This window comes from Chlamydotis macqueenii, chromosome 16 (assembly GCF_036417535.1).
Source record: "Chlamydotis macqueenii isolate bChlMac1 chromosome 16, bChlMac1.mat, whole genome shotgun sequence".
Classification (NCBI taxonomy): domain Eukaryota; kingdom Metazoa; phylum Chordata; class Aves; order Otidiformes; family Otididae; genus Chlamydotis; species Chlamydotis macqueenii.
This window is the reverse complement of record NC_141571.1, coordinates 151,422-177,099: the sequence shown is the minus strand read 5'-3', so window position 1 is coordinate 177,099 and position 25,678 is coordinate 151,422. Positions and strand designations below refer to the sequence as shown.

Here is a 25,678-nt window from a genome sequence, read left to right as displayed (position 1 = left end):
CCATGAGAGTCAGTGTCTCAGCCCCGCCTGCCCTTTAGACATGTGGAGTGAGTGCAGAGCCACTGCCCTTTCTGTGCCACAGCCTGGCAGTGTCTCCTGGAGGTGTGAGCAATGCAACATCTGTGACAAAAGGCTTCCCTTTGCCAGTCCTCAGCTGTGCGTGAGCTGGGGAGATGCTGCTGCAAGCAGACTCTCAGCCTCAGGCTGTTGCTAGGAGGGTGCATTCTCTTCCCAGGGCCTCATCTTTCCCTTTTGAGCTTAGAAATCCAAAAGCAGAGCTTGCCGGTGTGTTTCGAAGGCTGCTCAAGGACTGAGACGCAAGGTGTTGTAACAACCAGTGTTACGGTTTTCCCCAGGGAGTCCCTGGCAGTGCAGCGCTGACCTACGGCACTCTCACCATCCCCAGCTCCACAGAAGGGCACAAGCCATTTGTAGCAAACACATCCTTGCAATGTTTCGCTCTGACCCCGCAGACAGGCGCAAGCTCCCTGAACGTGTTGTGCTTTTCCCACAGGAACAGGGGCTGGATGATGTGGAGAAGCTCATGAGAAGGCCAAAGGCTAAAGCAGAAGAGCGGCTCAGAAAGGTGCTGGACGAATTTGTAGCTGGATGCAGGTTAGCATGTCCCTGCATTCCTAAGGTTTCTTTTTCTCAGGTTAAGGGGTTGTATCTTGTTCTGCCTGGGCTATGCGCAGCCTGCTCTCTTGTCCTCTTGATGCAGAGGAGTGAAAGGAAACCAGAATGACCTAGGGAAAGGACTCTGCAGCAGGTCAAGCTTGGAGAGGAGACCCCAGGCCTGGGAAGCACAGGAGTCACAGACTGCAGCCTTGATGTTCCTGGACTCCTGGTGTTTCCTCAGTGTTAGGATATTTTCTCCACTCTCTCTTCAGTCACACAGACAAGAGACTAGTGTTTCAACCACTGCGACTGCCCTGTGGGCTCTGATAGCCACTTCAGTCCCCAGCCTTGTGATGGCGACAGTAGGGAGGGAGCCTCAGGTGCTGAGCGACCCCCAGTGTACCTTCCAAATCAAAAAGCTTGCAGAAGAGAGGGCATTGCAGAGAGGGAGGATTCTGATGCATCCAGAGTAGTACCAGGGATTCAGAGCTTATGTCCCTGCTCTGTGAGCTGAGCTCTGCCTGCTGGGTGCAGAGGGTGCAGAGCCTGTACTGCTTTTCTCATTGCAGGCAATATTCACTCAGCACAGAGAGAAAAACAATGACACATCCAAACAACCTTGACAGATGTCGGATGAAATACCTGATGCGCAATATTGTAAGCTGTGGGGCTGGGTAGTGGTGGTGGGAGCCTGCGTGGTCCCTGCTCTGAGGGGTGCTTCTGGAGGACCAGCTGGAATTGATGCTAAGAGGGAAACTTGGGGCTAAGATTCATGGTGTCAATTGTAGACTTTTACTGCAGCATCTCCCACTTCTGCTCAGAGCAATACAGCTTCCAACACAAGAAACAGAGGCAAGGACTGGCCATGGCTGCCTCCAGTTCTATGCAGATGCTGTGCCCTGATGCCATCCTTCCTCTCCTGTGGGGCACGTGTGGCTGAGCACATGCGTGTTGCTGCCCAGTAGGTTGCTGGAGGCCTTTTGGTGCAGGCTATTCCTGACAGCAGTTTTGGGGGAGCTCACTGAGACCTGTTGCCTCTGGAAACTCAGCTCATAGGCTGGTACCCATCCAGCAGATCTACCACAGCCACCCATCTGCCTGTGCCTGGAAAGTGCAACACATCATAGGCACTCATAATCCTGCAGTTAAGGCCAGCCAGCCGAATGAGAGCACAGCTGCATACCCTCCACACAACACAGCAGAGCATGGCTGTAGTCACAGTCCCCATCAGACTACAAAGCTTTGAAAGGCTAATCAAAATGCAATGATGGCAGCAGGAAATAAAATTTAGGCATTTCCGAGTCCCAGCTCCCTTCCCTCTGTCTCCCCTCACATCATCACCTGAGCTATGGTGAAGGAACTCTGGTAAGTCTGAGACTCTCTGAAAGAGAACCAGCTCGCAAGATTAGTTTTCTGGCCTTGTCAGTCCATACTGGGTTTACACTCTGAAGTCCTTCTAGATTTTGTTATTAGATTTGGTTCATCACAAAGTCTTTCCTCAGATGTGTACACTATCAACTAATGGACATGAAAGCCCAGCCCAATCTTCTAGTTTCCTACGTCTTTGTCTTCCCATACTTCTGTGGCCCCAAGTTGCTCCTTGTGCAAAGCCTCCCCCAAGCATTATTTGGAGCTTTAGACCACCAGCTTCTGAAATGTTTATTCCTTATACATCTTTCTACCCCAAATGATGCTCGTGGGCTTCTGTTATTGGCTGATGAGTTACTGGAGTCTCCAGTTCTTGGCACCCTTTACTAAATGGCTTGCGACAGGTTCATGGAAGTTTGCTCTCAGCAGCTGGGGAGCAAGCCGTGGTGGAGGTCAGGGCGCGATGGGGCAGGATGGATGTGATCGGCACACGGGTTCTTCCCCACGGAGCCTCTGTGAGGGCTGCCAGCATGGCATGCCTGGGTCACAGCTGGGTGCATGACAGCTGTGCTCTCTGTTCAGATCCTCTGTGCAAAGCAGGGGCTCCGCGTGAAGTGCCGGCTGACTCGAACCAACATCAAGGAGAAGGTTAAGGAGACAAAGAGGATCCTGACAAAGCTACGCTTCATGGCTAAAGAGGTACAGCTGCTCCCAGGGCACCCCCGTTTCCTAGCAGGAGAGGGCACTGGGCTGGCTGCTGGGGCTCCCACTAGCTTGAGTTGGGGCTTTTCCTCTGCTGTCTTTCCTTGCTATGTAAAATCCCAAGTTCCAGCTGCTGGAAGTTACGATATTTCATGTAACAGGGGTAAGGCTTGGTAGATTTGCAGGACTGTTGGTGACAGAGCAGGGGTCTGGACAGCTCAGTGATGGGTGGGAGACAGAGCTGGGCCAGCTCCAGGCCACCTGGGCCTCCCTGCCCGGCTCTCTGTGGGGCTGCAAGCAGTCTGCCTGGGAAAACAGCCTTGCTGAGCTGCCCGTGCTCCCACCAGGGACTGACCCTGGTCACTTTCTGCAAATTCAAAATTGCATTGAAATAAGGTCTCTCATTCATAGCAGAGACTCCATTTTCAGAGTTTCACTGGCTCTGTTTTAAGTAACTCTGGAAAATCAATGTGTTCATGTAGTGTAGACCAGAATGCAATGTCCAATGGCTCCTCACACCACCAGAGAAGAAGCTGTCCTCAGGCTCCAGCCTCTTGGGCTGGCTGCAGCCAATCCCCCAGAGAGGAACCTCCTCCCATTTTGCTCCTTGCCATTGAGTGGGAATGCTACTGTCTCTGTAGAGTCAGCCCTGCACATATGCTTGCAACTTTCAGTCCCTGCTTGGAGGCTGGCAGTCTTGATTTGGATCAGTAAAAAATTGCTTCAGCTACTTCTGTACTGAAAAGTTGCCAAGTACAAGTGCAAACACTAGTGGCAGGGAAACTGAGATGGGGAAGAGAACTTAGGTTAGAGTTTAAAAGAAGTTGTTTCTTCCATCTGTGCATTTGCTTTATTGCAAGTCTTGCTCTCAAGCTGTACTGCAGCTTTACGCTGGGATGGCACCCATGTTGCTGGGATCCTGGCTAATGTAGTTCCTTCCCCTGGATCAGCACTCGGGCTCCTGTCAAAGGTGTGGAGTAAAATGCTGCCTCTCTGGTCTTGTGGAGACTCCTCTTCCCAATGTGGCATGGGGTTGAGTGCATCCTCTGGTGTTCGCAATGAAAAACAAGGCAGATTACAGATCCCTCCAAGAGACCTGCAGAGCCATATTGCAGGGCCAGGATTTTCGGAAGCACGTGCCCAGTGTTAGGCTCTTCATTTGCTTCTGGATCTCCAAAGTGCCGTGCAGCCAGCAGTCCCTCCTGCAAGGAGATGGAGCTGTTACCGTGTCCGTGGAGGGAGGACAAGATATGTGCTGTCCTCTGCTGTGACGTTCCTCTCTTTCCTCCCTCCAGCCCCAGTGCACCCTCCCCGATGTCCTCGTCTGGATGCTCAGCAACAACAGGCGTGTGGCATACGCAAGAGTTCCTGCACAGGACATTCTCTACTCAGTAGTCGAAGAGGAGAAAGGCAAGGACTGTGCGAAGATCCAGACTGTCTTTATGAAGGTAGGGTGTGTACCCAAACAATGTGCTCTAGCTTGCTTCACGCTGTTTCTCCTTCCTTGCTTCCCACCCTCCTTCCCAAAACCCTGGAGTTCACAAGGAAACACAGCTCTTGCTCCACCACTGCCTTTGGCCTCTGCCAGCGTGGTGCTCTGTCTCCTGTGCTCTTTGGCCAGTTGCCGGCTGCTGGTGATCATCTTGTGCTGACGGGGGCATGGCTGAGATGGGAAACCTGCTAAACCTCCTGTGCTCTCAGGTCCCTGGCTTACACACTGGTGAGATCTTTGCCAAACTGGAAATCTACATGTGGCTTGGGGTAACCAAATATGCGAAGAACTGTTTGGCGGAGCTGCCTGAGGAGTTCAAGTACCTCTCTGAGAGCGGACAGGAGATAGCCCAGCTCTCGGCATACAGTCCTCCCAGCCAGCTCAGCAGGGATGGTGAGTGCAAATGCCACTTTTCCATGGCTTAACTGTGAGCAGGAGAGCAGAGAGGTGAGAGGTCCCACCCCAGGTCAGTGTCCAAGGAGTAGGACCTGATCTACCATCTCCACGTCATCTCCAAGACATGACTGTGACAGGCAGGTCCAGTTTGCTCTCATGAGGACCTGTTTGCACACTCACAGCTGGAGCAGCAGGCAGGACAGATGCTTCGTAGGCACCAACTGTGCTTCCAGACTGGCAATGGACATGAGTTCTGCCTCTGTGCTGAGGCCTGATGGTGCTCCCCCACTGCAGATGCTCACAGCAGATCATTGCACATTTCACATGTTGCATACTTCCCGGAGGTGTCTGGGAAGCCCATTGGCTTGTCTTCCTTGGCCAAACCTTGTGAGATGTGCTGGCCCTCTGAGAGCCACAGTGAGTGCCCCTAGAAGTGGTACCTATTCATTGCAGGATGTACCCACTCCTACCTGCCTGGCCCTGTTCTTCGTGCATTTTTTTGGCCTCATGCAGGGCTAGTTTGGGGAACTAAGACCTCTTTTCTCTTTTTCTTACCAGATTTCAGCTATTTCCAGCTCCGAGCTCATCTGTATCAGGCTCGAGGGATCCTCCCCGCGGATGACAATGGCCTTTCAAATCCGTTTGCGAGAGTGGTGTTTTCGACTCAGTGCCAGAACACCAGGGTGAGACCACTTAAACTCTTGCCTCTGCCTTCTATGGGACTTAGGGAGAGAAAAATTATCATGTCCTCACTGACACGTTGAAGGCCAGTGCTGTGGCAGTCCTCCTGGAAATTTGTGACTCTAGGCACGAGGTATTTTTGTGTACTCCGGGTGGTATGACTATGTTCAGGGAACATTTGACAAAACATATGTATCTTTGAGCATGGTCTCAAAGGTAGGTTGGCCCTGAGTGCTGATTACGCGCTTTTACCACCTGCCCTCCTGCCAGGCGCCAGCTGCTTGCGGCTGTGTGGGAGAGGGGATCAGCCCACACTTCCTTGCTCTCTTTACAGAGTGTGTGTGGTTTGTTTCTATGGGCTGCTGTATGCTCAGGCTTCCTGTCTCTGTCTGCAGATGCTGGAGGAGACACTGAGCCCCATGTGGAATGAGCTACTTCTGTTTGACCAGCTCATTATTGATGGGAAAAAAGACGAGTTGAAAACAGAGACCCCCATCATCATAATCAACCTTTTCAGCCACAATAAATTTGTAAGTATGGCCATGCTTCCCTCCTGCTGTTGTTTCCAGTACAGGGAAGTCAGAGGAGCTCTGCGTGGGTGCTGCAACTGGGTACGCAGGAGCCACATCTTTGTTTGGTTTCTGTGACTCAGCTCGACCCTGGTTCACCAGTGGTGGTGAGTCTTGGGGCTGTGGCTGAGGTTGAGACCTTTCAGCAGAATTCTGCTGTGAGCTTGGGTGAAGCCACTGGCTGCAGCACGTGGATGGCTCAGAGATGCCCTGAGCCAGGGCCTGACGAGCACTCGGTGGGTCCCGGATCTCTCCTCTTTGGAGAAGCACTGCCTCCTTGGCAGGCTGAGCTTGCAGAGGGCTCATAGGCAGAGGGAAATGATGTAGCTTTTAGGGCTGTTACTTCCCTTCTGTCCCCAAGGTGTCATCTTCTTTCCCTCCTTAGTTCTCCCTTGTCTCTCTTGATTGGTGCTTTGAAGGCACACTTCTCTCCTGGGTCCTCTTTGTTGTTATAAGCAGAATGGCATAACTCGCACCGTATTCTCCTGTGTAGCTCAGCAGCTTTCCTGGCTCCATTTCCTGGGTCTCAGTACACGACAGATACTGACATACTGGAGTGAGTCCAGAGGAAGCCACCAAGATGGTTGGGGCTGGAGCACAGGGCAGAGTGAGGAGAGATGGAGAGCAGGGTATGCTCAGCCTGGAGACACGGCAAAGGCAGTGTCTTATTGCTGCCTGCAGCTGCCTAATGGGAGAGGGTGATGCGCAGATCAAAATCTACAACTCGGAGAGAGTTATAAAGCAGGCATGTTTATTCAGCGCGGAGTGTGTGGGGGATTGCTCCTCCAAAAGCACGCACACCAACAGCACATTTTACCAAAATTTATCCGGTGCAGGTATACATATCCATAGGATTGCACAATACTGACATACATGTGCATGAGTGAGGCGGGGTTATTAAAAACCACTTGTGTTAGCGTTTCAGATCTGTCTCTGGTGGTCGTTTACTTCTTCAGGGGTCTGATCTTCCTCTAGATGAGTTTTAGTCATTCACCCATGCTCTCCTTTCGCTTAGGGATTTCAGCAGTTTCTTAACGACTTCTGACCGGGTTTGTGGTGGAACTAACACTGCAGCTCCTGTTATCATGTCCTTTGCTTGACATATTAGTCTTTGATGAATACCAGTTTCTTGACAAATCCCAGTCCCTGATAAGCTTAAGTGAGTTTCAAGGCTAACAGGATTGTTAGGCATTGTCTATCAGACAGTTAGTCTCCTATATCAAGCAGTATTTAGCAGACAGTTGATTCCCTCTATCAAGGGTAGAAAAGGTGGAGTCAGACTTCTCTTGGAGGTACCCAGGGGCAGGATGACAGGCGATGGACACAAGTTGGGACAAGAGAAAAATACAACTTGAAGTAAGGGAGTAATTTTCATCCAGAGGGAGTTCAAATGCTGAGCTTGGAGCTCAAAGAGCTTGTGGGATCTCCATCCTTGGACACATTCAAACCCTGGCTGGAGGGGACTGAGTGACCTGATCTAGCTTTGATGTCCTCTGGTGCACGGTCCCAGGCTGTTTGCCTACTTCTGCATGGAGATGGACTGGGAGTTAAAAGGAGATGCAGCAGGCACATCTTATCCACTCCTATCTGTGGATGGAGCAGACAAAATCAAAGCAGAGGATGGCAAGGGTGGAAGAGTGGTCTTGTGCTGTCCTGAATTGGCTGGAATGAGTGGTGGTCTTTTCTCTGAGGTGGTGAGATAACCCAGGGATGCTTTGACCCATTTCCCCCTTTTCCTGCAGGGTTCCCCAGAGTTTCTTGGCCAGGCCTTTGCCATCCCGCAGGTGAAGCTGGTCAATGAGCCGTACACCAAACCTGCCCTGCAGTCCTTTGATTTCTACAAAGGCACCAAAGCAGCAGGAGAGCTCATTGCCACTTTTGAGCTGGTTGAGCTGGATTACACTGGCTATTTGGAGGTAATGGGCTTGTCAGAAGCTGCACATGGTTGCCAGCTCTCTGGGGAGAGCTGTGTGGGTGAGGAGCTAGTTGCATGGGGCCCACCAGCGGATTCCTTGTTGAAAGCCACATCTGGCTTTCAACTGAAAGGAGGCTGCAGGGACAGAGCCTTGTGAGCACAGATCAAAAGGGGAGGCAAAGTGGGCATGGCGTGGAGTAGAAATGGCTTTCATTGCTTCATGTGCCCTGGCTCCACCTGTTCAGCCATCAGTGCCTGAGGATGTGGAGCCCAAGGAGCCCGACTACCTGGGAGACCCCCATGCTGGACGGTTCATCATCCCTGAGGGCATCCGCCCAGTGCTGAAGGAGTTTCGCATAGAGGTGTGCTGCCTTCTGCTAGGCTGGCTCCCCACCAGGCTGCCCCATGTGGACAGCCCAGCTAGTCTGTGCAGAGGGCAGATGTTGGGGGGGAGTTGGGTTTGCAGCTCAAATGTGACTTCAAGGCCTGAGCAGATGCCAGAAATGGAGGTGCTTGAGATGGGGGAGAAACAACCAGAGCTGTTGGGTGGCTGGGTTGGGAGAGTGGTCTTGTGCCTCTCGTGGGGTCTGTGTCCTGCGGGGTGAAGGGGGTACCCATACCTGGGCACGAGGCTTTGCATTGTGCTTCAGATCCTGTTCTGGGGCCTGCGGGACCTGAAGCGGGTGAACTTGTTCGAGGTGGATCAGCCCCAGGTGATCATTGAATGTGCTGGCAAGAAGGTGGAGTCGGAGGTGATCGTGGCCTACAAAGAGAACCCCAACTTCACTGAGCTGGTCAAATACATGGATGTGGTGAGTGGGAAGGGAAGTCCTGCCATGCCAGGGTGCACTGTGGCCGTCCTGCACCCATGCACTGCCTGTCTGCATGGGACAAGATAACAGGAGGGGAGCTGCCCCTGGGGTTTTGCTCTCCCATTGCCACATGGTTCAGCTTCAAAACCTTTGTGAAATTGCCCACCAAGAGCAGTCTCAGCCATCACCTGTCACTGCAAGACTTACTTTGGTTTTGGGCAGAGCTGCAAGGCGCTGTCGGACCTCCCTGCCTGTGATGGGGCTGCCATGGGTATCACTCTTGCTCCTGCAAACCTTGTGCATGGTTCTTTGACAGGAGCTCCCAGAGCAGGTCTACCTGCACCCTCCCCTCAGCATCTTTGTGGTGGAAAAGCGGGCATTTGGGCGCACTGTGCTGGTGGGTACCCATGTTGTATCTGATGTGATGAAATTCTCTCCCAGAGAGCTGGAGGAGGAACTGGAAGAGGTGCCCAAAGGTGAGCTGCTTGGTGAGGTTCCCATGGAGGCAACAGGCAGGTTCTGACAGCGGCAGATATCCCTGGCCCTTCTGCTCTCTCCTAGCCAGGCAGCAGAGTCCTGTCCTGAGACCCATAAGGTGCCCAGCAAAAGCATAGTGTGGGGCAGGTTCAGGTTAGAGGCAGGTTTGTGACCCTGGTCTGTTGCGCTTGGCTCCAGACTGGTGTTTTGGGAAGGAGCAGCAGCCAAGCAATGAAGTGCTGTGTAAGGGCTGGCATCCCTCTTTGGGGCTGGCAAAGGGCAATTTACAGACTGTTTTCTCCAAGGCTAGCTTAACCTTAACCTTAACCCCACCACACCATCTGTTCATCTGTGGATGTGGCATCTCCTTGGGGTCTCTCCCAGGCACTGTTTGCCTTACGTTTGTGAAACTACATGAGGGGGAATGGCTCATGATGAATTTTAGTCCAGCAAGACATTTAGCTGGGGCTAGATACTAGACATTAACTTATCCCTGTGGAAAGTTTATGTCTAAAATTGGTCACGTTTAGCCTTGGAAGGACTATTCTATTCACATTTCAACCCTCTGCATAGCCAGGCTAGCTGTCCTCAGTGAGACCTCCATCGAGCTTTAGGGCACTAGGACCAAGGATGGGAAGATTTACACTTCTCTCGCATTGTTGGGTCAAGGTCTGTTCATTGGGTAATGGATTCACTAAATAGCTCTGTGATAGCAACAGCCAGAGCTCCTGATCTGGAAGTATGTAAATAAATACAGCACGAAGGGAAAGAAAAAAGGATTGATTGATTTGTGGTCACTTCCAAGTAGCGAAGGTGTTATCTCATAAATCTGAAGAAGCATGTTGATGATGATGACCAGCTTCAGCACTGTACTTGGATTTCCAATTATATTTTTGCAGGGTCTGCGATCAAAAGCTTTAAAAGCAATCACATTATAGTGGAGTAACAGGGAGGGTTTGCCTGTGGAATAACAACTGGCAAAAAAGTAGGAAGCAGTGGGTAGAAACAAATGCATGGAAACATGAAGCTCTTTCTCTTATTCTCAGCTCGGAAAGTCTCATCCCAACATCTTCCCTCTCAGACTGTGGTAAACATTGGTCTAGCAGCTAGTGACCCAGGTCCCAGCTCTCACCCTGTGAGTCTTGTGAAGGTGAGTGATGTGTTTGGCCCAGCAAATGTTGAAATCTGGAAAGCCAAAATGAAGGTTACAAATAAAAAAGAAAGTTCAGAAGTTCAGAGCTAGGTTTCAACCACCAGTTTTTTGCTCCAGACCCAAACGCTCCTTTCCCCTGCCTGTTCATTTGCACTGCTGTGTGTCCAGACTCTGGCTGTGTTGCCTTTTGCCTTGAAAACCACTGCTTTTATAGCAAAGCACAAACCTGGGGCTACAGGTAACTTTGCATCTCCTGTGCTCTGCCTGAAAGCTGAGCCTCTGCCAGAAGTTCTCAGGGCACTAGAACAGGATGCATGGGTGTCCTTGGTGGTCATTTCCTCCCTCTGAACCCTTTTCTATCTTCTTTTAAGGCTCCTTTTAGGAAAATTCATATCAATAAGCTTGTAAAGAAGAAGGATGAATGTGAAGAGGAAAAACCAGAGCTGGAAGAACTGGATTGGTGGTCCAAGTACTACGAGTCCCTGAAGGAGCTGTATAACCAGGTAATCTTTTATAACAGCTGCCAGCAGGAGGAAAAAGTCATTGCGCTGGCTTGAGGAAGATGTTTTCAACAGCACTGAGCTAATAGGAGCCCTCTTGGCATGGATCTGCAGGAAGATGTGGGCTTTTGTGTGTCAAGCACACATAAGGGTAGCCGGGTATCCAGCATTCACCAGGTGGACTGATTTCAGCAGGCAATGGATGCTGGAACGTCCCTGAGGCTAGGTGCCCACGTGGTTTTGAGAATGCACTGAGCTTTTGTTGAGGGATTCCTGAAAATGTGACTTCGCGGATTTCAGCTGCAATGCAGGGGCTTTCATGCTGCTTACTCTCTGTCCTGGCTGTCTTCCCAGATGTGCTATGGGAGCAGATCTGCCCCAGATTTCCTTCCTTGCCCTGTGTCCCTTAAATCCCAATCAAAAAAAAAGCCAGCAGAAAGATCTGGGGAGAAGAAAAGGTCATTAAGTTACTCATTGGATATCCTCCTGCAATGATGTTAATGCTGAATGATCTCAGGCTAGGTATTATTGACTCTGCTGGCAGGAAAGCTTTGACAGTGTCCTGTGCTTGCATGGAGAAACCTTTGCTGTTGGGGAAGTAGGGTGACTGTTTGTGTGTGTTTCAGACACACAGTGATGAAGAAGATGCTGAGAATGATGATCTGAATCTTGCAGGTGAGTCATCTAGCAATACCCAGCTCTTCTGTGGGGAGAGTTAGGACTCACACCATCCCAGAGGGTGCCAGGCTTGTGGGAATAGGGTCCGAGCAGTCAACGGCTTTGCAACATTCAGCAAAAAAAAACCAACACAAAAGGGAGTGGAGAGACTGGAAACATTGGCAAAGGCTAACAAAGGCTATTTCAAGTTGTAAATACCAAACTTGCCTCAGAAAAGTTTGGGAAGTTGTGCTGAAGCAAGAGCCTTCCTCAGTGAGCAAAAACCTGCAGAAAAATCAGCTGCAAGGATCATGGGATTGTCAGGGTGAGAGCAAGAAGCAAAGGTGGGATGGAGATGGAGAGGCAAAACTTTCCAGGAGCTGAGCATCACTCTGTGCACGTGGGATACTCACCTGGGGTAAAGGATTCACTACAAGGTAGCAAAGTCAGCAATAATAAACAGATGACCTGAAAACAGTGTTACAGCTGTAGGCTCAGGTTTGTGGAGGTGTAAGCAGTGACTAGCCTAACAATGACCTGGGGAGGTGAGACATTAAGTATAGAAGTTATGTAAATCCTATTTAAGAAGAAGCCTGGAGGGTACCTGCATACCATTAACGCTCAAGGGAAATGGGGCAAGGATGCACCCGCTCTGCCCTTAGGTTCCTGGTGCCCCAGAGAAAGCTCTAGCTATTCTCTCTCCATGCACTGTGCCCAAAGTGGTAGTGATGCTTCAGTTAGACATCCCCCCAAAACAACAGTACATCAAATAAGCATCCATCCAAAGAAGAGGGTTAGCTCTCATTTGTGCCCTCCCTCGCAGCACCTGTGGGCTGGACCAGCCACCTTCCTCCATTTGGTCTCTGCCCACTTAATTCCTAAACAGTGGCCATGCAGGCAAATGAGTCTGTGCCAGCTTCTGTCCCCCAGCCTGTCCAGCCATGCCTTGCTGGGAAACCTGAGATGCTGTAGACACCTGTTACAGACACACAGGTCAAAGCCCTGGGTGAAAGTGAAAGCTGTTACTAGGTCCATTCATGGGCAGGCACTTGAAATGATGGGAGACATCAGAGCATTTCCTAATCTCCTATTGCCATTTCTAGATGGAGCGAATTTGAATGCATCCTCCATTGACATGGAAGCACAAGATGAGGCAGTAATTGAAGCTGAACCTGCTCGACCCAAGACAAAGCTCATTGCCACTCTTCAGGTGATTATTGGGGTGGCAGATCTGGCCTTTTTCAACCCTAGCCCTTTGTCCCTGTCCTACTCATATTGCTGTGGTGGAGGTTAGACTGGGAGGACAACCTGCAGTGTGTGCTGGGCCCCCATCATTGCTGGGCTTTGAAACAGCTAGTGAGACCTTGGAGCCAAGCTGGGATGTGTGTGCATATCTGAGAATGGACCTGGGGGAAGAAGGGGAAGCCATAACATCCTGCACTGACTAATACAGGGGTAAGGTAGGACCAGGTGAAATAGTTGAAGCAGGGAAAGGATGATCTTCCTGACTCTCCTCTCCTTTAAGATGGCAGGAAAAGGCCGCAGATGGCTTTCTACTTATTTCAGATCTACAACTCTGAGCTGGAAAATAAGTTTGATAATTTTGAAGACTGGCTGTGTATTTTTCCCCTTCATCGTGGCAAAGCAAATGAGGATGAAGATGGAAATGAGGATGAACATTTTGTGGGAAAGTACAAGGTACTGTATCATTTGAATTACATTTGTGATGCATATGGAAGACAACCCTTAGGACAACCTGTATTTCAGAGTGTGCCAACACCAGCAAAGCCTTGGAGAGGCTTAAAATCATCAGAAGTTGATTTTAAAAGGCCCCTAGAAAACCTTTGGTGCCCCCTGCCTTTGGCAGTTCAAAGTGCCTGGAGATGTTCAGATCTGGCATTGGCAGCGGTCTGACAGCCTGCAGCCTAACTTGTGAGCAGGGACTGCCTGGGCCATGTGGATATGACAGTGCCTTTGGAAAGAACGGTCCCTGTGGGCACAGGGTGTCTGTGGTCTGCATGGGGCAATGGCTCTGGCTTTCCAATTGGCAGGTGAAGCTGGTCTTGGTGGCTCAAATCCCATCTGAGATATTCTCTTTTGTATCTAGTTGTTGCTTGCAATGTCTTTTCTGTAGGGCTCCTTCTATGTCTACCCCACTGAGGAAGCTGGCCCAGAGCCCAAGGTCTCCCAGGGAGTTCCAAGGAACAGACCCATCAAGGTTCTTGTAAGAGTTTACATCGTTAAGGTTAGTCTCTGGTGGTGGTGGCTTAGAGGTCTCCCCCTCCCTATGGACCTCCTGCCATTCTCGTCTCAGTAAATACGAGCACTGACACTTGTGAAAAGCTCAATGCTGGCTTGAAGGCTCTGCCAGCCCAGTGGAAGTCAGCTCTGTGTTGTCCATGGGGAGCCTTCCATGCTTTAGCTTCAGGAGGTGCTAAAAATCCAGATGAGCATTTCTCTGCTCCTCTTATCTGCCTTGAAGACAGTGAGCAAGTAGGTGGGCTGACAGCTGGAGACATTAGTGGCTTGTTGAGTGGGGATTTGCGTGGGAATAAGTGCCTGTTTAATTGCTAGGGCAGCTGCTGGAGGGACCAGACCAGTGGGCTTGGGTGGTCACACGCCTGTGCAGCGTTCCTTGTGCAGGTTGCTCTCTGCAGCTGATGTATTGCAGTACCTCTTGTGTATTCCAGGCTACGAACCTGTCTCCAGCAGACCCCAATGGCAAGGCAGACCCCTACGTGGTGGTGACTGTGGGGCAGGAGCAGAAGGACACAAAGGAGCGATACATCCCAAAGCAGCTCAATCCTGTGTTTGGAGAGTATGCAGGAACTTTTCATCTAGCAGGTTTAATAGGAATAGTGCAAATCTGGGGCTCAGGCTGTGGCCCAGCATGTTTGGTCTTCTGTTCCTTTCTGCTGGAGAGTCTTGTGCTGTAACACAAAGGTCCCAGGCACATCTTTTGCCTTCAGCTGGCACAGGAGCCATAAGTGTTTTGGGTTAAGAGTGGAGCACTCCCATGGGCTTGACTTAACAGGCAAAGTAGCAAGCCAAGCCGCAAGAGAGCACTGGAGAGCTTTTTCCCAAGCTCCAGGACCTCTATCCAAGAACATACATTCCCAGAAAAGTAACTCCTTTGTTTGAACATGCACACACTGAACTTAGAGAGAACAAAAGTCTATCAGAGGTCTTTGAGTTGTCAAATACAGTTCTTAAATGTGTAGGATGATCAAAGCAGAGCATGCGTTTAATTTCTCTCCTCTGTGCTAATTTTACTCTCCCCATCTGCTTCTGTCCAGAGTTGTGGAGCTGACAGTCTCATTTCCCATGGAATCAGAACTCACTGTGGCAATATTCGACCATGATTTGGTTGGAGCTGATGATCTGATTGGGGAGACTAAGATTGACTTGGAGAATCGATTCTACAGCAAGCACAGGGCCAACTGTGGAGTAGCTTCTCAGTATGACATGTAGGTACTGGTGTGACACATTAGGGCCATGACATGCATTCTTCTCGCCTACTGTCTGGGTGGGTAACAGAGCACCCCCAGTTTTGCAGGACAGAGCTTGCATCCACAGTATCTTTTGAGCAAGTGCCCCACAGATTCACTACAAGTTACACAGATAACTCCATCTCCTTTAGGCTCTTACCAGCTTCCTGTGATAGCTCTAATTCTTACTGTGGACTAATATATTTTGCATATAGCAGAAAAAAAATTTAGTGCTTTCATATTGGTGTTCTGCAAGAAAAGTGTTCACTTGACATTGATGTGATTTTGACCTCGTTCAGAAAGTAAGGCAGTTTCTCTGGCAGTAGCTAATTCTGTGAGCACCAAGACTCCTGACTTCTGTTTTCCTTTGGCCTCATTCAGTATGGATTCTCTGGTATTTTTGACCAGTTTTCCATAAACTTCTCTTCTCCTGCCCTCCTATTGAAGAATTAGCTGTGGGCATGGAGTTGAGGCCCCAGCACTGCTAAAACCTCTCTCCCACTTACAAGCTGCAGCTGGAATTGCTCCTGGTGCTGCTCTGAAGCTAATGGTTCTGTGGAGTGCAAACCTGGCTTGTTCTGGGGAAGGAGAGCTTCTTAAGCTTTTTATTTGTTAAGCTTTTGTGTGCCTGTGATTTTTCCCAGTGAAAATCTGAGTAGTGATCTGGCGACATAGCCTGTGCTGTAGGGAAGGCAGGGCATTTCACAGCCTAGGAAAAAAACCCTATTGTCTCTGTGTTGAAGATGTTCTTGATGTTCTCCTTTCCATGCAGAAATGGCTACAACATGTGGCGAGACGCTTTCAAGCCCACACAGATCTTGGATAGTTTGTGCAAGAAAAACTCACTCCCTGCAGCAGAGTACAGACGAGAGGAGGTCAAAGTGGACAATAAAATATTCAAGGTCCCTCCAGAGGCTTTTCCTGAAGGTACAGAGAGCTTGGACGACAATGACCGCTCCCTTGAACAGCTGCTGTGCCTTAAACCGTGCTCAGCAGTGCACATGCTGGTGAGAGGTCTGGGAATGCCTCGCCTCTCTTCCCTGAACTGTCCAGGCTGGCTGCCCCACTCTGTGCCCTGCATGGCCCAGCTTTCTGGGTCACTGCGGGGAGCATCCTCGGTGCTCAGTGGCCTGGTGTCAGTGGACGATGGTGTTGCACTGGGGAAAGAGGTGATCCAGATCATTAGGTCTTGAAGTGGCTTCCCAGGCAGCAGGTGGAGCAAAGTAAATTCGCTTGCACAGCGCAGGGGTTTGATGGCTTGTGCAGCCAGAGAAGGCATAACTTATTCTGGTGGCTGACACTGGCACAAAGCTGTACCTCCATCTGCTTGTGACCACCACCAGCAAGATACTGGCATCTTTTGTTTGTTTGTTTGGTTGTTTTTTTTGCCGGGGGTGCTTTTTCAATCTCCTTTCCAGTTTTATCTAGCTTTGTCCTTCAGGGATGCTCTCTGCTTCTAGCAGCTTTGCGTGCCTTGGGTGACTCTCCAATGCTCCTCACTACTGTCAATTTCCTCCTTGTGGGCAGCTTCTGCTTCCCCTTTGCTGTTTTTCTTTCCTCCTCACTGACATTACAAACCCTGAGCCAAGGCCACGGATCTCCAGGAGCACAGCAGCCTTCCATGCTCTCTGCCAGCAGTGATGGAGAACTTCCCTGAGCACAGGCCTGTCCCTGCCATGCAAGTTCCCTCCTGTGGCCAACACCTGTGCAATCAAATCCAGCCTGGAGGAAAGGATGGAGCAGATGTGGCCTGCTGGCGAATGGCTGGGTCCTGCAAGGCAATGCTATGTAGCCTGTAGGAAGGATGGTCCCTGTGCCTGACCTGCCCACAGAGGGGACACCACCTCACCTTCTGCTCGTTTCCCTGCTGCTGTTGCTCAGCTTTCTGCTGGCCTCTATGGCTTGTGTCATGAGGGGGAAAGAAATCCTGCTCAGGAAAGGGCAAGAAGCCTCCAAAAGCCCTTTTTTTGCCTTTTCTCAGGTCACTGGGTAGCTAGGAAGGGAGAAACAAGATGGTCTTCTGGTGTTCCCCTGAGAGCTGGCTCTGGTTCAAACGCTGCTGCAGTTGGTGCTCCGTGAACCTCTGCTGCCCTCAGGGACTGGTTGGGATGGCTTCAGTCTCAGACTGATCTTCAAAGGGCAGCTGCTCTCCATAAACCCAGGGGTGGGTGGGTCATTGTATTCCCCACCTGTTGGTTCCTGCTTTTCTACCCATCAGCAGGATTTGGTCTTGAACTGCCATTTGACTTCGCTGTGCCAAATAAGTCAATAACTAATCATGCAGACTGTTAATTAACGGAGAGCACAGCTGCATGTCACTGATAAGTGACAAATGGTGCTTTCCTGGAGCACTTCTAGGGCAAAACCTCTCATCCATGGGTCTCTTGGCACTAGCACAGACATGGACACTGCCCCTGAGGGTCACATCCTCCTCAGTGTCCCCTGGATCTTTTTGCCAGGGACATCATAGTAAATTCTTTTTGCCCGTTTCCTCTTACCTTGTTTGTCTTCCTGCCTACAGTTTTCCTCATCACTGCAACATATTGAACACATTCCCTTCATCCTCACCCTCCTGCTTCTCCCCATTTTGTTTTTCTGGGGAGGTGCTTGTTTGCCCAGTCCCTCGTCTTCCTTTACTTGTGCCTGTGACTAACATCCTGACGTGGCTCTTGCTGGCCAGATGCCTTCATCTTCTACCTGTCTGTGTCCTGCTGCAGAGGCCTCTGTGAAGAACAAGAGAGGAGTAGCAGATGAGAACTGCTCAGTGGATGATGAACATAAGGCTTTGTACGTCCTGCAGCACTGGGAAGAGATGCCAGGGTACGGGTACAAGCTGGTACCAGAGCATGTGGAGATCCGGTCCCTGTACAACCCGGAGAACCCTGGGCTTGTGCAGGTGAGAAGTGTTTCCTTACCCAACCTAGACATTGCTCTGGGGAAGGACCTTCGGGGCAGCTGGTTCCCAGCCCCCTGGCTGATCCCTTCTTGTCCTTTTGTCTCCTCATAATGGCACAAATCCTGTGCGTTGCCCCTTCCTGGGTGGGTGATAGGAGCTGTCTGTGGATAGCTGGCCCTGCCATGAAGTGAGGACCATCGGCCTTGGATGTCCTTTGCTCAGATCCACCCTCTGATGTCTCATGGTGCTTCTGAACACCCTTTCCTCAAGAGACCTTTGTCCATTTATGTTGTGGTCACAATGCTGGTGGCCCAGAGTCCTTCCTGTCTCCTCAGGCCATGTAGCACTGCTCTGATGAGGATGTTGTGTGGGTGGCAAGGGACCTGCTTGGCTTTTCTGAGCCCTGCCGCCATGCACCATGGTGGATAGTAGTGTCCTTGCCTATCCCTACCCCTTTGTCTGCTTTGTCCCATATCACCGTTGCTTTGCTCCCCTGCAAGAGCCCTGTTCCGCACCCTTGGCTTCTCCCTGGGGGCACGATTTAACTGCTGGCTGGAGGAGAAACATTCCTTCTCAGTTTTACACAGTGCAGTGATCTGAGCTCAACCGTTCCAATGTCCTGCACTGAATGTCTGTTCCCTCGAGTACCAGAGGACTGTAACAAAGTAGAGCTCTGCAGTCACTCTGGCTTTGGTCAACATTGGAAATGCATGTGGGGAGGGTCAGACCCATCACTTTTTAGTTTTCTTAGTTATGCTGAAGTGTTGCATCATTGCATGCTTCTTGTTAAGACAGAGGGATACTTTTGCCTCTATTTGAAATGAACTCAGTTCAGCTGAAATGTTTGGTTTTTTTTTTTTCTTGGGAGCAGAGTGGGGAGGGAAATAAGCAATTTTTGATACTTTTATTTTTTTCCCTATTTAAAATCCAGTCACATGTCACTCTGAAGTTCTGGGGATAGAGAGAGCCAAGCAGTGGCTTTCTGGTGAGAGCTTTCCTTGCAGGACTAAGCCTTTGCTCCTTGAAGACCTGGAGAGTGGTCTCTCTTTTGAAGTCTCTCTGCTGTCTTCTCTCATCAGGGCTCTTTGCACATGTGGATTGACATGTTTCCAAACAATGTCCCCGCACCGCCACCTGTCAATATCAAGCCACGACTGCCTGTCAGGTAGCACCCATGGGAGCAGGACCAGGGCTAGTGAGCCTGCACTGGGGGCCACTGTCCCTCGCCATGCCGGGTGGGATGTGCCATGGAGTTCTGCACAGGCTGATGGTCTGTGCCAGCCTGGCATGCAGCCCTCCTCTCTGCTTCAGCTCTGGCCATGCGACAGTCTCTTGGCTGCATCAGCATGGGGCATGCTTCAGCTGCACAAATGTTTGTGAAGGGCAGGGTTAATCTCTTTAAGGCTGGACACGAAGGTGATAGAAACCCAGGTCAGAGCTACTCATCTAGCTCTATTTTAGCTAGTGGACAGATGTCCTCTGGGTGCCTGGAGAAGTGGACTTGCAGGAGGAGATCTGCTGTTTTCAGTGATCTAATGGGACTATTTTGATGGAGGGTCTGAGATTCTTCTCAGAGGCATACAGAGGACAAGAGATAATGGACACAAATTGCAGCAAGGGAAACTCCCAACTGGATGTAGGGAAACTCATGCAAACAAGGCCCCGAGCAATCTGATCTACTATGAAGTCAGAGCAAGAGATCGGAGCAGAGGCTGCAGAGGTCCCTTCCTGCCTAAGCTTTTCTGCGCTTCTATGGCTAAATGGTGCTGGGTGGGTTTTCCGCGCACCAGGGATCTGCTTTGCAAAAGCTGCCTCTTCTGTCTGTAGATGTTAATCTTGTGGGGTTGTAGCCCCCCAGGAAGGGCTCTGTGCATGGCAGCAAGACTGTTGGGCTGTGCTTGGCCAGAGGAGCCCTGTCAGGGGACCGTAGTGCTAGGAGGTTTCAAGTCCTGCTGCTCTGCTGGTGTTGGCTTGACCTGCCCTCCCAGGCACCGGGGGCGAGAGGATGTGTCTGTCTCACCCTTGTGTCCTTCCCACAGCTATGAGCTGCGTGTGATTATCTGGAACACAGATGATGTGATCCTTGATGATGTCAACCCAGTAACGGGCGAGCCTTCCAGTGACATCTACGTGAAAAGGTCTGATGGGAGTCAGAGGGCGGCTAGAGCCTGGCTGTCCTGTTCCCTGCCCTGTCCCACACCCTTACTGCCTCCTCTGAACCTCTGCTCCTCCCTGCCTCAGCACGAGGTGCCCTGCTTCAGTCCCCTGCATGGACTGCTGTGCCCCCAAAGATGTTGGTCAAGTATTGGTCCAGCTTGGCTCTTTGACTCTTCCTTTCGTGCTGCCCCATGGGGTTCAGTCCCTCCATTGTTCTGCTCTGTCTTTGAGGCTGGCTGACAGGGGGTAGGAGATAACAGAGTTTCTCTTGCAGCTGGATAAAGGGCCTTGACCACAACAAGCAGGAGACAGATGTTCACTTTAACTCCTTGACTGGAGAGGGGAATTTCAACTGGAGGTTCATCTTCCGCTTCAACTATCTCCCGACTGAGAAGGAGATCACCTACAAGAAGAAGGACTCTGTCTTCTCCGTGGAGGAATCAGAGTTTCGGGAACCAGCAGTTCTGGTCCTCCAGGTCTGGGATTACGACAGGATTTCAGCTAATGACTTTCTAGGTATGGTATGACCTGCTGGAAGTGGGGTGACCTGTCCCTCACCTTGCTGGAGTGTTTCCCCTGGGGCCCAGGGGACACCAGAAGCATCAGATCAAGCTCTTCAGCTCAGCAGTCACCTGGCCTGGTTTTTCACATGTGAGCTAAAGGCAGAGCCTGGAGATATTGAGGTTGCATGCTTGTCCCAGGGCCTCAGTGTCCTTTTTCAGGGCCTACCATGGCACAGGACTTCCAGGTTTTGCTTCCTCACAACCTTTTTGATAAGCTTGCTCATTTTCCCTGCTCTCACTTAGATCTGCAGATCCCAAAGACTTGGCCAAAGAGCAGCTTTCCCAGGAGCTTGTGTTGTGGGTGCAGGGGCAACCTTTGTAAGACCTTTTGCACTTGAGCTGTGCCATCCTGTCTGTCTCTTGGGCAGGATAAAACTCTCTTTATTCATCAGCTTTTATGTTTTTCAGTATTTAAAGGGCTTTACCTCCATGAGGTATTTCCAATGGTGATTGGTTCAGCTGTGCTACTCGGGCAGTGAAGAAAGTGTTAGACAGCAATCCCAACGATTCCTGGCATGTACAATCTCAGGAACTTCTAGGCAGGAAAGGGCTTCTGCAATCTTTATTGCAACCTCCTCCTCCAAGCAGGGCCAGATGCCATGTAGGGCAGGTTGCTCAGGGCCTTGTCTGGGAGAGTTTTGAGTATCTCCAAGGATGGAGATCCCAGCACCTTTCTGGACCTCTTTTCCTGGCTGCACCATTCTCGTAATTCTCAATTTTTTTTTTACTTGCAGCAGCTTGTGTCCACTGCCTTACATGCTTTCATCATCCAGTTCTGAGAAGAGCCTAGCTCCATCCGCCCTAGCTTCCTTTAGGCTTGTCCTCTCTTCTCTGGGCTGACCATGCATTGGTCTCTCAACCCATCCTGCTATGACACATACTCTAGTCTTGACCATCTCAGCCTCTGGACTCTCTCTAGTTAGTTGACACCTTTCCTGTGTTGGGGGGCCCAAAACTGGATGCTGTATCCAGATGCAGTCTCACCAAAGCTGAGCAGAGAACACCCACATCCTGTGGTTGCTGGCTATGCTTTTGCCAATACAGACCAGTATGTGATAAGACTGATTTGTTGCAAGGGCTCGGTGCCAAAGTGGGACAGGACCTCCTTCCAAGGAGGACAGGGACGCAGGGCCAAGCAGGGAATTGAACTGAGGCTGTTTCAGATGTAAGACAGACTTGAAACTTTTAGTTTCCTAGATTTTATATTTTTTTATTGACATTTGCAGGAATGAGAGGGGAAGAGGAGCTTGCACGTGTGAGGAGAGCAGGGTGGGACATGGTGAAGGAGTGAAAATAACCCACTGTACTACACGCAAACCAAATTGGCCACATCAGAGATGAGATGAGACCTGTGGCTTCTGCTTCTTAGTCTCAAACTCTTGGGCTGGTCCTTTCTTATGCTGAGCTTCAGGTTCTCCACCTGTAGATGTGCAGGACTCTGCTAGATCATTGCAGCAGCTGGGACCTACTCATGGTGATGGGAGAGTGGCTGAGACAGTGTGGGGCTGACCTCAGGATTTCACCATGAGCTCTCCTCTTCACTGTGCCTGCAGGCTCCATCGAGCTGAAGTTGCATGACATGGTGCGAGCAGCAAAGAGCTCAGAGCATTGCACCATCAAGATGGCCAAGGAGAATGCAACACCTCGCTTCTCCATCTTCCGAAACAAGCGCATGAGGGGCTGGTGGCCCTTCATCAAACTTAAAGATCAAGAAGATGAAGAGAGAGAGGAGAGGCAGAAGAAGAAGAAGAAGAAGAAGTGGAGCAGCTCAGTCAAGCCAGAGGACATGGAGTTCACAGACCCCAGTGGGAACAAGTATCTCCTGACGGTAAGGCAAGGTGCTGGCACAGGTGAGCAGAGAGCCAGTGTTTGGCAACCTGTCCTGCATGCATGTAACCTACGGAGGCAGCAGTGACCCAGCTACCTAGGATTTTGTGCAGAGTCCTGGAGACTTGTACCATCTGCTGCAAATCCAGCACTGCATCTACCCAGAAGTGCCAGCTGCAGTGGCATGTAGCGGGTGTCCAACTTCATGTCTTACCATAGAGCAGCACTCAGTGCAGGGAGCAAAGCAAGAGGCGCATGGCTTCCTATCAGCCAGACAGGACAGCAGCAAAAGCTTGTCATAGGGTCTCTGCCTACCCCAGACAGGTGCCAGCTGTCCTAGGGCAGACCTGCTGCTGATGGTCCTGCTAGTGACCATTGTTTGTCACCAAGTTTACTCAGTGCCAGTGCAGGAGGCTGCAGACAAATCCAGGTAGCTGAGGACTGCATTACAGTACAGTGCCTTGTCTGCAAAACAGTTTCTGGCCAGGCCACAGTTTCCGCTGGCTGTGAGGTGAGAGACTCATGCCTGGAGAGAAAAGTTTATCGGTCTGAGCATCTGTAAATGTAACTGGGAGAAAAATACCCAGGTCTGACAGGGACTGTGGTCAGCAGGCTGGTCTGTGAAGCAACACATGCGACTGGGTCAGACATGTTCCTCCTCCAGGGTAAGGTGGAAGCAGAGTTCCAGCTGCTGACTGTGGAGGAGGCTGAGAGAAGTCCTGTTGGTTTGGGTCGAAAAGAGCCTGAACCGCTGGAAAAGCCCAAGTGAGTATTTGTGTTACCACCTTTAACATGGATGCACAGTGCTGTGTTCTCAGCAGCTGTTTGTGTGGGGACATGGGTCATCAGCTTGTCGGGCAGCTGAGAGCAGTCAACGAGGCCCTGGGCAGTGGGGTCTGCAGTACTGGGGCTGCCAAGGCTTCCCAGAGCTCAAGTGGGTCCTGCAGGACTTGTGGTTGCAGCATCAGGGCCAGGGCTAATCTCAGTGAGATACTCGAGGCAGCTATGCTGGAACATTGCTTGTACAAAAAGGGCAGCTCTGGTTTAACCATGTGAAGGCACCTATTAGCCACGTCAATGCAGGACAGCTCTGCAGGGGCTATTTTGAAGCTCGGGTCCTGTTGTCTCCAGCGCTTTCACAGGCACTGTAGTCATTGCAGCCCCTAGGATGATCCTGTCTGGAAGCAGCAGCAAGAGCTGGCAACCCAAGAGGGTGGCAGGGCACCAGAGCAGAGGGGTGGACATACTGCTCTGTGGATTGAGCCAGTGCTTATCTGTTCTTCCCCTCCCATTCCAGCCGGCCAAAAACTTCTTTCAACTGGTTTGTGAATCCCATGAAGACCTTTGTGTTCTTTATCTGGAAGCGGTACAAGAAATACATAATTGTGCTGTTCATTGTCGCTATTCTGACCATCTTCCTGGTTCTTTTGATCTACACCATGCCTGGATACATCAGCGAGAAGATCATCAATGGATAAATGCCCTCCAGCACAGGACTGCGAAAAGACAGGGGTGATTATTGCAGGAATCACGACTGGACCAGAAAGTTTAAGGAAATCCTGCAGATGCAAAGGCAACCTTCAAAGTGAGAGACCTGCAGAAGTGGCCCGTCTTTGGGGCCAACATTTCATGCTAACTACCCATGAGATACTAAGAAACCAAGGAACCAACCTACTAAATAAGGCAGACTCCTGGAAAGACAGTTACAGCTTTGGGCAAAAAAAATTATCTGTGTGGGACTGGGGTGAGAGGGTGGGAAAAGAGGGTCTACTGGGGTTGTCCCCACAGACATAGCAGCTGAAACCAGCTCTTGCCATTGAGAGTGATTCTGGTAGAGATGGGGACATGCAGAGCCATCCATACCCTGGCTTGGCAACACTTGGTGCTTCCCAGGCCTTTGCCTGAAGGGTTCAAAACCCATTGTACAGGGGAAGGAAGGTCTGGTGTAGGGTCCTGATGGATGTAGGACCTGCAAGACCTTTGACTAGGGCTCCCCAAGGAGAAGGACAACAGAGCCAAAATAGCCATGAGTTTCCTACTGTGCCAAAAGCACAGGAACAGCTCTTGGAGTTGGAGTCGGCTCTGGACATCGTAGCACTCTGTGGGACATGGACTTTCTGGTTGTCACTCCTTACAAGCTGCTTAACAGCTTTTTCTGCATGTGTTGGGTTGGATTCAGGCTTCCTTCAAACTTCGTTTTGGCTCTTCATTTCCACAGGAATAAAAGCTCCTTGGCTGCTCTCTCCAATGCTGCTGGTGTTTTCTACCTGCTTCCTGGAGCTGGAGGCCAGCCTGCTGCAGGCAGTCCTTGCTGATGCCCCTTCACCCTTCCTCTTGGATAGCACAGTGCCTGGACATCAGCATGGGGTTGTCAGCATGAATCTATATTGTGGTGTTGGACTAATGTAAATGAAATGAGACATGTTCTCAGCATAGTCTCTAGTGCCCCAGGGTTCCTGTCTTCCGCACAGGCAAGCCCTGACATGATCTGATCTCAAGTGGAGGTGCTTCATGCTGAGTTTTGATGGGACAGATTCTTCTGAGGGGTCTCATCCTGATGCAGGAGATGATGCTCAGAGGGAGTGCTGCATTTCCAAAGAAATTAACTGACAACGGGGTTTTACAGTGAAGATGACTACCTAATGGTCTTTTGAATTAAGCAGGAATAGAGTAAGTTTTGGGGAGAAAAGTAGCTGGGCAGAGCCAGGCAGGCAGGTAAGGAGCAGCGAGGACTCTGGCTGGACCTGAAGGCAGGTGCGAGTGTCGGGCACGCATGGTGCTCCCCCGGGGGGCTGGCGTTCAGCTGCGGGATGGGGGCCCCAGAATGGCAAAGGGGGAGCCCTCTCCCTGCCCAGGGGTCCCTTGGGCTGCAGGGGAAGCAAAAGAGCTGCAAGGGACTCAGGTCATGTGGCATCTGCAGGGGACTGGAGCGGGGTCCTGGGGTGTGACAGTGCTTCTCCCAGTGCTGTGTCACCCCCAGCTTTCAGCAGGCCTGTTACATGGGATGTTGCCTTTGCAAACAGTGCCCAGTGCACCCCAGCAGTGCCAAATGCACCCCAACTCATGCCAGCAAGCTCAGTGCATGTCCCCAGGCAGCTCCTTGGCTCTTGCAGCCATGCGCAGCTGCGTTTTCCACCTCACCACCAAGCTGGGGCTCCCTGTGGCTCAAAGCCTGTCAGCCTCAGGCTTCCTCAAAATGTTTCCGCTTATAATTGCAGGATTTGTAGCCAAGCTGCTGTGTGCCTGGCTGTGCAGGTGTGTGTCAGTGTGTGCACACTGAGGGTGGTCTGTGTGTCTGCTCAGGGTGTGGGTGTGCAAGGTGAGGGGCTTGCTCCTGCCCTCACTGCTGGCAGCAGTGTGGCCCCAGCCCCCTGCCCAGGCCTGGCGTGTTCACGGCTCCGGTTAGC

General features: G+C 50.9%; 1 protein-coding gene across 3 annotated transcripts in view; it reads left to right on the top strand.

Moving 5' to 3' along the window:
- Positions 1 to 24,512, top strand: part of LOC104478759 (fer-1-like protein 4) — a 40,862-nt gene extending 16,350 nt beyond the window's left edge. Inside the window, exons 19-45 of one of the 3 annotated variants that reach the window (XM_086760527.1) lie at positions 515 to 615; positions 1,188 to 1,275; positions 2,569 to 2,685; positions 3,984 to 4,136; positions 4,390 to 4,573; positions 5,135 to 5,259; positions 5,653 to 5,787; positions 7,569 to 7,742; positions 7,987 to 8,103; positions 8,392 to 8,553; positions 8,870 to 9,029; positions 10,077 to 10,180; positions 10,555 to 10,686; positions 11,310 to 11,358; positions 12,444 to 12,550; positions 12,907 to 13,038; positions 13,475 to 13,585; positions 14,031 to 14,158; positions 14,637 to 14,807; positions 15,601 to 15,755; positions 17,546 to 17,724; positions 18,804 to 18,889; positions 19,764 to 19,862; positions 20,156 to 20,397; positions 21,998 to 22,272; positions 22,936 to 23,036; positions 23,569 to 24,512. In XM_086760527.1, coding sequence (XP_086616653.1) covers positions 515 to 615; positions 1,188 to 1,275; positions 2,569 to 2,685; positions 3,984 to 4,136; positions 4,390 to 4,573; positions 5,135 to 5,259; positions 5,653 to 5,787; positions 7,569 to 7,742; positions 7,987 to 8,103; positions 8,392 to 8,553; positions 8,870 to 9,029; positions 10,077 to 10,180; positions 10,555 to 10,686; positions 11,310 to 11,358; positions 12,444 to 12,550; positions 12,907 to 13,038; positions 13,475 to 13,585; positions 14,031 to 14,158; positions 14,637 to 14,807; positions 15,601 to 15,755; positions 17,546 to 17,724; positions 18,804 to 18,889; positions 19,764 to 19,862; positions 20,156 to 20,397; positions 21,998 to 22,272; positions 22,936 to 23,036; positions 23,569 to 23,749 — 3,768 coding nt within the window. In that variant the 3' untranslated portion in view covers positions 23,750 to 24,512. The remainder of the gene's footprint in view (positions 1 to 514; positions 616 to 1,187; positions 1,276 to 2,568; positions 2,686 to 3,983; positions 4,137 to 4,389; positions 4,574 to 5,134; positions 5,260 to 5,652; positions 5,788 to 7,568; positions 7,743 to 7,986; positions 8,104 to 8,391; positions 8,554 to 8,869; positions 9,030 to 10,076; positions 10,181 to 10,554; positions 10,687 to 11,309; positions 11,359 to 12,443; positions 12,551 to 12,906; positions 13,039 to 13,474; positions 13,586 to 14,030; positions 14,159 to 14,636; positions 14,808 to 15,600; positions 15,756 to 17,545; positions 17,725 to 18,803; positions 18,890 to 19,763; positions 19,863 to 20,155; positions 20,398 to 21,997; positions 22,273 to 22,935; positions 23,037 to 23,568) is intronic. The other 2 variants (XM_086760529.1, XM_086760528.1) reach the window with 2 other exon arrangements.
- The last annotated feature ends 1,166 nt before the right edge of the window (positions 24,513 to 25,678 follow it).